At 39.4% G+C, this 11871-nt stretch overlaps 3 protein-coding genes and 1 non-coding gene across 4 annotated transcripts; 3 read left to right on the top strand and 1 right to left on the bottom strand.

Annotated features, from left to right (window-relative positions):
- The first annotated feature begins 799 nt into the window (after positions 1–799).
- Trnar-ucg lies at positions 800–872 on the top strand. Its single transcript has one exon. It is a non-coding gene; the product is annotated as a tRNA-Arg (tRNA).
- Positions 873–2578: 1706 nt separating this feature from the next.
- Positions 2579–3525, bottom strand: LOC105391936 (DNA-directed RNA polymerases I, II, and III subunit RPABC3). Its single transcript, XM_011563506.3, has 2 exons — positions 3136–3525; positions 2579–2791 (listed from the first exon to the last, which is right to left on the bottom strand). The coding sequence occupies exons 1-2, from the start codon at positions 3426–3428 to the stop codon at positions 2632–2634; spliced, it is 453 nt and encodes a 150-aa protein (XP_011561808.1). The 5' UTR covers positions 3429–3525; the 3' UTR covers positions 2579–2631.
- Positions 3526–3798: 273 nt separating this feature from the next.
- Positions 3799–6073, top strand: LOC105394736 (H/ACA ribonucleoprotein complex subunit 4). The gene has a single exon (XM_011566647.3). The coding sequence runs from the start codon at positions 3981–3983 to the stop codon at positions 5517–5519; it is 1539 nt and encodes a 512-aa protein (XP_011564949.1). The 5' UTR covers positions 3799–3980; the 3' UTR covers positions 5520–6073.
- Positions 6074–6487: 414 nt separating this feature from the next.
- On the top strand, positions 6488–10896 carry LOC105391938 (zinc finger protein 62). Its single transcript, XM_011563508.3, has 4 exons — positions 6488–7512; positions 9046–9179; positions 9774–9885; positions 10458–10896. The coding sequence occupies exons 1-4, from the start codon at positions 6586–6588 to the stop codon at positions 10818–10820; spliced, it is 1536 nt and encodes a 511-aa protein (XP_011561810.3). The 5' UTR covers positions 6488–6585; the 3' UTR covers positions 10821–10896.
- The last annotated feature ends 975 nt before the right edge of the window (positions 10897–11871 follow it).

Raw genomic sequence — 11871 nt, 5'->3', positions numbered from 1 at the left:
CCTCCCCATATCCCTTTGCCAGCACCTTTTGTGACACCCTGTATATGCAGAGTTCGGCAAACTACTGTTCTGCTTTTGAAACACCAAAAAAAACAGGTCGGCTAACTAAAAGGTCACGTGACCAAAAAAAAATTATATGAAGAAGCGTTTTTTTCACGAATATAAAAAATTACGTAGGATAAAAGTTTTTCAGAGTGACGCCTGAGTAACGCCCTTTCGGCTAACTATACTTTTTTTATTTAATATTCTTATACCTCACACGGGGGCAGAGTTTAATACAACACCCTGAACTATTAAACTCTGATAATATTTTCGCGATTTTTTTACATTCTGATTTCATTTCCTGTCTTAGAAATAACATCAATAACATGCTGCACACGTAGGTTTCGGCATAGTATTAAACCCTTTTTGCAACAACCTGTATAAATATCGGCACGGGTACGACTTTATATATAATTAATTATTAAATATTAAAAATACTTTCAAATAAAAATAAATATTTTCGTATCACAAAACAATATTACTTACTTAGTATATTTTTAACAAAGTGGCATGTCTTCACTTTTATGTTTTCGAGTACTATGTTAAAATTTCATGTCATTGTCCGGAGAACGCCCCGCATACCTCAACCCCCCCTCACTAGATTTGACAGATTCTGATTTTCTTCCAGCTTTAGTGACAGCCTTAAGTAATTAAATTAATAATGTAATGACTAACAAAATAATTTATCAAGTCAATATCGAACCCGGAAAATACATGTTTACTGATAGTGGAAACCTATTTCGGCCTCCAACTCACAGACCGTGTGGCCTAATGGATAAGGCGTCGGACTTCGGATCCGAAGATTGCAGGTTCGAGTCCTGTCACGGTCGAATCCATATCTCTTTTTGGTTTTTTTATATTTTTTTTACTGCCCATCTGCATGTTGAGTGCAAGTTTTTACAACGTTCGAAGAGCGCTAAGTAAACGTTAATTTGTATGGCGCAGGAGAGTCGCCACCTAGCGGTAATCGCGTACTAACTCCGCGCCATACAATTTTGGGTTTCACTACTCAATCGATTACGAAAAACCTACACTAATCCCTCTGAAAGATATACGAGTACATACTTCATAAACGAGCGATAAGTGACATAAAAAATAAGTAATCTTCATCATCATCAGCTCGCAGTTGTCCACTGCTGGACATAGGCCTCTCCCAAGCAGCGCCACAAGCCACACCACACACTGTCCTTGCAGCCTCCTATTCGAAGTAGGTTCTGCCTAGCCGAATAGTATTTCAGGTAATGACCTATAGAGGTGGTTAAATAAGTGTAAATACTTGCACCAACATATTAAATCTAGATTTAGGTCCTGTTCCACAATGTCTGGTTAGTGGCTACTTGTCAGATAAAATACATGCTGTCACTGTCAAAAAAATAATAACAGAGGGTGACAGCATGTGTTTTATCTGACAAGTAGCCACTAACCAGACATTGTGGAACAGGGCCTTAGTGTCAAATTTTATATGGATTGACGTTTCTTAAATCGAGATTTGACACTTAAGTCTAGATTGAATATGTTTCTGAAAGTGGCCCTAAGTAAAGTTATGGTGGCAATGCAATGTAGAGAAGTGACTGAAAATTGTTTTGGTATAATACCTACTTTTAACAACGCACCTACCTACCAAAATCGAAGCCAAAGCAGTAGCCCTTGTTAAGAAAAAAGCAATTAAGGCACTAGCACACTGGGCTCGTTAGAGCGACACGTGCGGCGCGCGTGCGGTCAGCGCGCAATGTGCACCCGCCTTTATGTTCCTAATTTGAACGTTTGACGTTTTTAACAGCTTTTTAAAATAATTATGATCCGGTTTTATTTATATACTCAATAAGGTTGTGTATTGCATAATCTAATATCTACCCAACATATCTTACTTACTTACTTATCTAGTTAAGTACTTACTTATTTTTCGTTTTCATGACGTCGCGTTTCGGCAGGTAGGTACTTCAACTTATAGGTGGTAAAGTACTTTTTAGTTTGACGCTTATATGCTTTAGTTTCTTTAGAACTCGCTTCGCCTCGAAACTCAACTAAAGTTACTGCTAGCGCCACCTAGTGACGAGTAGCAAAACTACATTTCTCTACTAACTTTGTAAGAAAACCTAGACCACAAAAACTAGACGTTGGGAGTTGAGGGATGACTCTTACAAGATGAATTAGGTCTCGGCTCTCATACGTGAGGCTGCGGGTTCAAACCCTGCCATGTATATGCCTGCGATTAATACCACATACTCTTGCGGTGAAGGAAAACCTCGTGAGGAAACCTGCATAACTAGATCTAGCACATCTAGATATGTGAACCCATAGTGGACCAGCGTGGTGGTAAATGGCCCAAGCTTAGGCATACGCACAAAGGTTCCATTCGAGAGAGCCAGGTGCAGGTACTGACACCCCCACAGAGAATAGAATAGAATACATACCACTTTAATCGCACCACTGAGCTTGATAGTTTCAATACAAGTATTGAAACTATCATCTTCACCCTGCAAATCATGGAGATGTTATCAACTTAAATCTTAAATGCATAAAAAAAAACAACAAATTAAAAATACCTTTTTATTCTTATACCTTAACTTAACTAACCTAAATGTAAAATTAAAATGCAAGTTTCTTCATTAACAAATACATGTGTTGGTCCACTTCAAATCCGTGTAAATTGTTAGCATCTCCTTGCAGTCTCATAAGGAGGCCTCCAAAGGAGACATATGCAGCTAATCTCGAAGCTGGCTCCATTGTAGCTTCGTCCCCTTCTATCCTGTAATAAAAGATAGATATTTTGATGTTAATTTAGAGGTTGTGACTACTGTCATGAATCATGGGATCCTGGGTTTAAAACTTATTATTGTACTACTAATAGTTAATTTACGTTTGGATTTTTGGCCGAAAAATGGCAAACATTTTATATATTTATGATGGTGGATCATCTTGTGAATCCTGCGTAGATAACTTATCTGACAAAATCTTTTCATTTCGGAGGCAAACCCTAGTGCAGCCTTATTGTTCGTCACCGAAACGCTAAAAAGTTCATGTAATGTTCAAAAACTTATCGATAATCGTAAAAAACAACCAAAAACATGTCAATGTTGTGACAAAGCTAACCTATAAACTTTGCCGGACATCACGTATTCGAAGCTGTCGGCGCGGTTCCCCTCCGTCTCCAGCGGGTTCCATTCACCTCCATCAGGGTACCCGTTCTCTCTCAGAGTCGTAGCAAGCACCAGACGGAACTTATCACCCAGCTCCATAGGGTAAATCCACGAATTTATGTCCAAAATTAAGTCCATTTTGAAAGACTCTGATTCACAATGTAATCGACTGACACGGTCGAATTTCTTGCCTTCAGGGTCCATGTCTTTCACATTGAATATATCCTCGAATAATACACCAGCCATGGTGTTTGTTTTTATTGGAAATTAATGAAAAATAATTTCAAACTGCTCGGAAGCAAGCACAACACAAGTTTTAACACCACAGATTATCTGACTTAATTTGACAGATAAATTTGTGTTTTCTATTCTGTAGACGCCACGCCATCGTGCATTCTTGCCCGAGCATTATTATTTATTAAACCAACCCATGTTTTACCTTGCGAAAAATATATTATTATATATAAAAATATATTTACTGCAGTTGGGAATCAAACCCCATCTCCAGTCATAAAGCTGTATCCATAACTAATTTATAATTATTCCAAGAAATGAAATGTAATCTGTGCGCATCTGACCACAATGTGCGATGCTTGTCAAAAAGCGACATCTGACGGACTAAAAAAAGTTTTGCTAACCTCAAACAACAACGTTGCGCATCCCGCACGTGTTGCTTCTGCCGCATTCAAAAAATCATAATTTACAAACAGTGGACCTAAATAGGTCATTGAATTACTTATTAAAGTCCGCTCCGCCAGCGGCAGTGACTTGACAACAGACGCGCGATCACAAACAGAAATGACGGACGTTTTAGCACCCGGCAACGACGTGCTGTCTGAGAAGAAGAAGAAGAAAAACAAGGATGGCGTGTCCCTGGGCGCCTTCCAGAAGATCGGAGACTTCAAGATCGAGCCCTCCGAGAGCGTGGGCAAGCTGGACACGGCGTACTGGCCGCTTCTGCTGAAGAACTTCGACCGACTCAATGTGCGCACTAACCACTACACCCCGCTGCCCTTCGGACACTCGCCCCTCAAGCGGCCCATCGCCGACTACGTCAAGTCCGGCTTCATCAACGTGGACAAGCCGAGCAACCCGAGCTCCCACGAGGTCGTCTCCTGGATCAAACGCATCCTGAAGGCGGAGAAGACTGGCCATTCTGGCACCCTCGACCCCAAGGTCACTGGGTGCCTCATCGTGTGCATAGACAAGGCCACCAGGCTCGTCAAGTCTCAGCAGAATGCGGGGAAGGAGTATGTGGCGGTGTTCAGCCTTCACTCTGCTGTTGAGAGCATCAAGAAGGTCACTCAAGGGTTGGAGAAGCTTCGGGGAGCTCTGTTTCAGCGTCCTCCATTGATATCAGCTGTGAAACGACAACTGCGTGTGCGGTCTGTGTATGACAGTAAACTGCTTGATTTTGATGCGGAGAGAAACATTGGAGTATTCTGGGTGAGCTGCGAGGCTGGCTCATACATCCGTACCATGTGTGTGCATCTCGGTCTTTTCCTCGGTGTTGGTGGGCAGATGATTGAGCTGCGACGAGTCAGGTCCGGCATCCAGGGAGAAGGGGAGGGCATGGTCACCATGCATGACATCTTGGATGCTCAGTGGGCTTATGAAAACCACAAAGATGAGACCTACCTCAGAAGAGTCATCAAGCCTCTAGAAGGACTATTAATCGCTCACAAAAGAATATTCATCAAAGACAGTGCAGTTAACGCTGTCTGCTACGGTGCTAAAGTCCTGCTGCCTGGTATTTTAAGGTACGAGGATGGTATTGAAGTTGACCAGGAGATTGTAATAGTAACAACCAAGGGAGAGGCTGTTGCTTTAGCTATTGCATTGATGACCACATCCACAATGGCATCCTGTGACCACGGAGTGGCAGCCAAGCTGAAGCGAGTCATCATGGAACGAGACACCTATCCCAGGAAGTGGGGACTCGGACCAAAGGCTTCTAAGAAGAAGCAGCTCATCCAGGAAGGAAAATTAGACAAATTTGGCAAGCCCAATGAGAACACACCCTCCCAATGGCTGAACAGCTACGTTGACTACAAAGTTAAGAATGAAACTGAAAACGGTAATGGTAACGCAGATGAGGAAGGCGAGACAAGCAGGAAGAGAACAGCGAGCACTGCCAACACGGATGATCCCAACAACTCCGTAGAAGTTAAATCCGAAAAGAAAAAAAAGAAGAAGAAGAAGGATTTAGATGAGACAGCAGAGGGTGACACCACGATGGAAGCCGGGGATGTGACGCAAGACGGAGACGACTCAGTACGCAAAGAAAAGAAGAAGAAGAAAAAGAAAGACAAAGAGCAGGAAAGAGAGGAAGAATGAATGAGTACAGTGATATTTTTAGATGATATAATGTTACACAACATTCACAAGTTAAATTTTAAACCATAAATATTGTTGACTGTGGATTTTAGAGTTTAACTTGTGGATCAGCCTCTCATACGAACTTAAACTAAATTTATGTTTTGCATAAATGTCTATTTTGTTAAGCTGTTTTCTTAAATGCAAAGGATTGATTCCTTATGTTTTCTTAATTACATTTGACTAATGGTTGCCTTATCAGATTGTTGTCTTGCTATTTTTAATTGTTGAAACAACTTTAAACTAATATTTGTATATTTACGGGTATGAAGCATTTTTAAGTACCTATAATTACCATGTTTTCACAGTGCTATAGAGTATATTCTCTACTGTGTATTTGCCTTATAAGTGAGTTTTAATTATTCAAACAGCTTATACCAATAGCTTATGGCTTCTGGACATACCTAATAGTTTATAAGAGGAATACAGTCAAATGTAGATAGTTTTAAGTGAAAAATGTTTTATTAACTCGATGGAGACCTTGGTCTTGAATAAAGTTAAGATATGAATTAGAATTTTGTTTTTATTTTCACACAAATAGGATAAGTTTTGGATAGGTACTAAAAACAGTACAGTCAGCTTTATATGTAAGAAGAAAAAATACTACGAAAGGCGTTATTCACTTCAAAGTTATAGCACCTAACGTAGCATAAAGCCCTTGATGGATAAAAATACATGGCATTATTTAGTCTCGCTACTCGATACGAGATGGCGCTGTAAGTCACATAAAATTTACAAGTTTTATTATGTCGTACCATACGAAGTAAATAGGATAAAAAAATAAAACTAACAAATAAAAGATAATCCATTGAAGTTGTGAAACTAATAGAATCATTGATGACGTTTTTTACATTTTAAAATAAAAAAATGTAATAAGATATCTCTCACGCAACACGCAACCAATAATGTCTTTCTAATCTAATGTCAAAAATATTTTCTTTGATGTTATGTACACAAAACAAAATACTGTTTAGTGATTAAATTTTCTTGAGTTTAAATAATGAATTTGTAGTAAAACATTAATACAATGAACGTGTTTGAAACCTTAATAAATGAAGAGTTATTTTCAATTGAATATTTACAGCAAAATGACGTGTGTAGACTTTGCTGGTGCAAATCTGCGGAAAGAGAAATCGCTGAAAACATTACAGAAACTGAAGAAAACAATAGCGAACGGCTAGCGGACAAAATTAGTTACTGCTTGGACATTTTCATAGCACCAGATAGCGGTCCCAGCAAGGTCTGCCAGCCCTGTGTAGATAAACTCGAAATTTTCCACAAGTTCAAAATCCTATGTAAACAAATAGACTTTAAATTAAATGAACTGTTACAAAGCATAGACGATAAAACCTGCATATCGAAATCAGTAAAAAATACAATTCTGAAGGATGAAATTCATGATGAATGGAATGAAATAGATGCTGAACCTAAGACGGAATCCATTGACGAATTTTTGGAGCTCCTCTGCCCTTCTGACCCTGTCAGCGACGACGAGATACCTCTCAAACAGATAAAGAAAAAGAAAACAAACAAAAAGGTTAAATTAAAAAAGAAACTAAAGTCTTCTAGCTCCATCAAATGCTACATTTGCCTTATAGAGTTTGACACCGAAGAAGATTTCGTTTCTCATAATGCAATGTCCCACGGGATAGAAAAAAATGGTTTTAAGTGTTTTGGCTGTGAGAAAAGGTTCAAGTCTAGGCAAAGTAGAGTCGGCCATGAAACACATGTCTGTAAGTACCTTAAAGATGGGTACAAGTGTGCGAAATGTGATATATTCCTGCCTTCCCGCAGCTCTTACGAAAGACATTTAAACAGTCACAGAAGGAGTTCAACTGGTGCCCTAGATGTCGTTATAAAATGTACAAAGTGCTCAGAAAGTTTTAAAACAATTGAAGCATTGAAAATACACAAGGAAACTCACCAGCCGGTGAAGAAGAAATATGTTTGTGAGGTGAGAGGCAGCCTCTTTATTCTGTATTCATAAGGTACTTGTCCACCTATCGGTATTGTATGTATCGCACACATCACATCAAATGTTTTGTACTATGGATCCACTGTATTGGCACCATTGGAATTTTCTGATGCAACCTCTGCAGATTGGTGGTCAATTTTGTATGACATTCTAACCAATACCAATATGTGGATGCTTACCTTTACTCATTTGTTTCCGTAACTGATTATTAGATAAACTTACTAAAAATAGCCATTTGCTATACAGCTATTTACTGTGCTGTCCTGTAAAAATAGCAAAGTACTTATTCTGTTTTTATGAAAAAAAAAATACAAATTAAAAACATTTCTTCAAGAAACTATTATTTTATCTTTGTTCATAATATTTATAGCAACATCTTTTTATTTATGGATTATGTTTATGGATAACAATATTTTTCAATATGTCCTTACTGTTGAAGTAATTGGCACCAAATTTACATTAAATCATTTAAGTATATTAAATAGTCTAGCTGTTCCCGCCAGCTTCGCTTCGCCTTAAAAAGTTTTCCCGTGGGAATTCCGGGATAAAAAATAGCATATTTTCTTTCTCAGGGTCTAGACCATATATGTATACCAAATTTCATTCAAATCTGTTCAGTACTTTTGGCGTGAAAGAGTAACAGACAGACAGACTGACAGACAGACAAAGTTTCTTTCGCATTTATAATATTAGTTAGGATATCTCTTCCATCTAAAGGTTGTCTGGTAGAAATTGCTTAAGACATAAGGCCACCTTATTGTGTGAGTAATTTTATAAAGACTGAGTATTGTAATAGCTTTTTTATTTAGATTTTGCAAACATGCTATCAGTATGTGTACTATGAGCAGTTATGTTGAGAGACTTTGGCTTGGTAAGGTAGCCCTCCCAGTGTCAGGCACCGTTTATTATTTGCTTCTCCTTTGATAGGTTATACCATGTGTGCAGCCTCTTCAGACATCTGTGCCTCAAGTGCGAGTTTTTTCACCTATCGAGAAGTGAAATCGAAAACGCAGATTTGTATGGCACGGAGCGAGTACAGCTACTTACCGCTAGGTGGCGTCTCGCGCCATACAAATTTGCGTTTTGATTTCACTTCTGGATGGGCGAAAAAACTCGCACTCGAGGCTCTGGTCTTAGGTGGATTGTAATAGTAATCTAAAATCTATCTATCTATCATGGCAAGCAGATTGTCCGCTTTTAGCCTCTAAGGTGGGCTATTATGCGTGAAACACCTATGGCGTGACTAGCTATTAAGCCACCCAAGCTCACGCCAGAAAGCCAGTAGACAACCTAGGTTGCTTATGACTTCCCAGAGGGACCCCAGAGATCTGGAGGGTTGTTGATCGTAGTGTGGAATAGTAAAGGTAGACTGGAAGAAATCGCGTTAAAGCGATAAGTCCGCCTTTGTGTACATAGACTGTCAACCTGTAATGATCTGTACCTACTTTGTATGTTTCTATGTGTATGCAATAAAGAGTTTAAATAAATAAATATTTCCATTAACATTTCCAGAGTTGCGGCAAAGTGTTCACCCGCCACGACTACCTGTCCAAGCACAAGCTCACGCACTCCGGCGCGAAGCAGCACGTGTGCGCGCAGTGCGGCTTCCGCACCTCGCAGCGCTCCTCCCTCACTATACACATCAGGTACTTTACAGTGTTCTATCAGGGTAGCCTTAAGGTGATGTGTAAGGTTAACTAGACCAACAATTGAAAAAAAAATCACAACTTACACTTCATCATTTCATTTAAACAGCAATGCAATCTGAAATAACTTGTATCGGAGTATCTAGAGCTAAACTAGGATGTGCCACGCGCAGAAAGGACTGGCCAGTCAATCAATATACTTATACCAATTTTAGCAGTGTAGCTACTCAAGCCAATAGACCACCACTGTGCTCTGGACTAGATAAGGAACCAGATAAATGTCACTCAGGGAGGGTAATTTCATGCATACCACCATGAGTTAACTCATCTCTATACTTAGCAAAAGCCCAATTTAGATACCTTACTTATCCAATCACCGCTGGGAGCAAAGGGCCAAAGTACAATGCCTCCACTCCATAAATATATGACCTTCATTTAGTCCTACTTAGATCATCATCATCATCACGACCCATAAGATCCCGACTGCTGGGGCACAGGCCATGGCCTAGTCCACCACGCTGGCCCAGTGCAGGTTGGTGGACTTTCCTATTTAGATACTTAATACTTATTGATCTGTTTCCCCTGCCCCCGCAGGAAGCACACCGGAGAGCGTCCGTTCAGCTGTGACCTGTGCCCGCAGCGCTGCGTGTCCAGCTCCAACCTGCTGGCGCACCGCCGCCGCCACGGGGGGCTCAAGAACTTCGAGGTAACTCCGTCTATACTGCATTATTTATACTTGGCATAACAGGTAAACAGGGGGCTCAAGAACTTCGAGGTAACTATACTGCATTCATTGATATTTGGCATACAAGGTAAACAAGCTTAATGTGTCTGCGGATTCAAGAACATTGAGGTAACTCCATCTATACTGCATTATTTATACTTGGCATAACAGATAAACAAGCCAGCGCCACGGGGGCCTCAAGAATTTTGAGGTAAGGTTGACCTAGAAGCTGAATCTAGAAGTTTTAATCTAATAATCGCTAATGACGGCCGTTTCTGGCGGTATCTTCGGCAAACTTCTACATTCGAGATACCAGGGATTAGGAAGTAGGTCCTAAAAATTAGAATTAGCATGACGAGGTGGCCTTGGCAGTTTTTGAAAAAACGCTTTCAAACGGAAGTTATGATATTTATCGACTGGCGGCGCTAGTTTGCGTATAATAAGCACCTTAAGCTATAGTCAGGACAGATTTTAAGATATAATTTATGATTATTCACTGGAGGAAATTAAATTTAACAAAAAAGAAATAGGTAATAAAATCTTTATTTTTCCAGTGCACAATATGCAACAAAAAGTTCGGCTACAAAGCGAGCCTGGACGAGCATTTTGCGTCAACACACGACCGCTCGTCGACGCACGCGTGCCAGCTCTGTGGCGCCAACTACTCGCGCGTGCGCGGCCTCAAGCGCCATCTAGCGGCCAAACACAGAGTACACGACAAGAAGGAAGACAAAATAGGTGAAAAACTGCCTGAAAACACGGAGGGGAGTGTAGATGTTTTTAAAGACTGTGGAAAAGTAACGGAAAATACAGAGGTGTATAAAAATGTAGAAGAAGATTTCTTTGTGAAGCTACGGGCGGAGGAGTTTGTGAAAGTGACTGAGAACAGTGATGTGAAGGGTTTGCTGTGTAAATAAGAAAATCGGTGTAAATATGTAAGTTATTCTATCATCATTTTGTATTGTGGCAATAGAAAACTTAGGTAAACATGTAGGTATGTTATTATTTTGAAACCTTTCGCCCTTATGAGTCATTTAAATAAAATTACCATCATCAGCCTATAAACTTCCTCGTAGTCTTCCAAGGAGCATTACAACATTCTGGATGTAGGTATACATACATCACATCACATCTTATCACTGACCATAACAAACATGTAGTTGTAAGTGGCGCCATCTAGTGTCGAGTAGTAAAACTACCTCGTTGTTTTTTCTCGTACCTTTTTGTATCGTAGATACATCATAAGTATTCTTACTGCCGCTACACGGATTCCTTACCGACGTAGATAAACGTCACTATATCGTGATTTGCCATAAATACGGCGCTGTGATTTGTGGAATGCGCATTAAACGTGTTTATCGACGTCGATAGTACCTACAACTGGGATTTAAAAGCTAAATAGGACAAATTGAAACACAGACTTAATTTATTTACATTGATTTTATTATTTTAATACTTGTCTCAGATAAAAATAAAAACTTCGGGAATTTCATTCACTATACACAATCATTAAATGGTAAAATATAAATCGTCACCTAAGTTATTCAGTTAAATTAACTCATTTAAATCTTAGTAGGTAAATATGGATACATAAATAATACACACCCCCTCATTCATAGAATAGTTACAATACGTTTTAACTAATAAACTGTTTTGTCCCTCTCTGTCAAAGAACAAATTATTCTTTGTCGGAGAGGGACAAAACAGATTATAAGTTAAAACGTTCTGTAACTTCTGTATGAATAAGGGGGACAATATCGTTATCGCTCACAGCAAAATAGAGAGGTATGGTTTACCTATGATAGAAATAATTCAGACACAAATTGAATACATAATGCAGGGTGTCCCAGCTTAAGAGCACATCAGAAAGGTAACTCAAGTCGTTATTCTGTGGCCTTAGGGTGATTTATACCAAATAATCTCTCTTAGTCTAGCTCTGATTCTATCATGTCAAAGCAAGGGATCAAT

The sequence above is a fragment of the Plutella xylostella genome, chromosome 24 (assembly GCF_932276165.1).
Source record: "Plutella xylostella chromosome 24, ilPluXylo3.1, whole genome shotgun sequence".
Lineage (NCBI taxonomy): Eukaryota > Metazoa > Arthropoda > Insecta > Lepidoptera > Plutellidae > Plutella > Plutella xylostella.
This window is presented reverse-complemented; position numbering and strand designations above follow the sequence as displayed.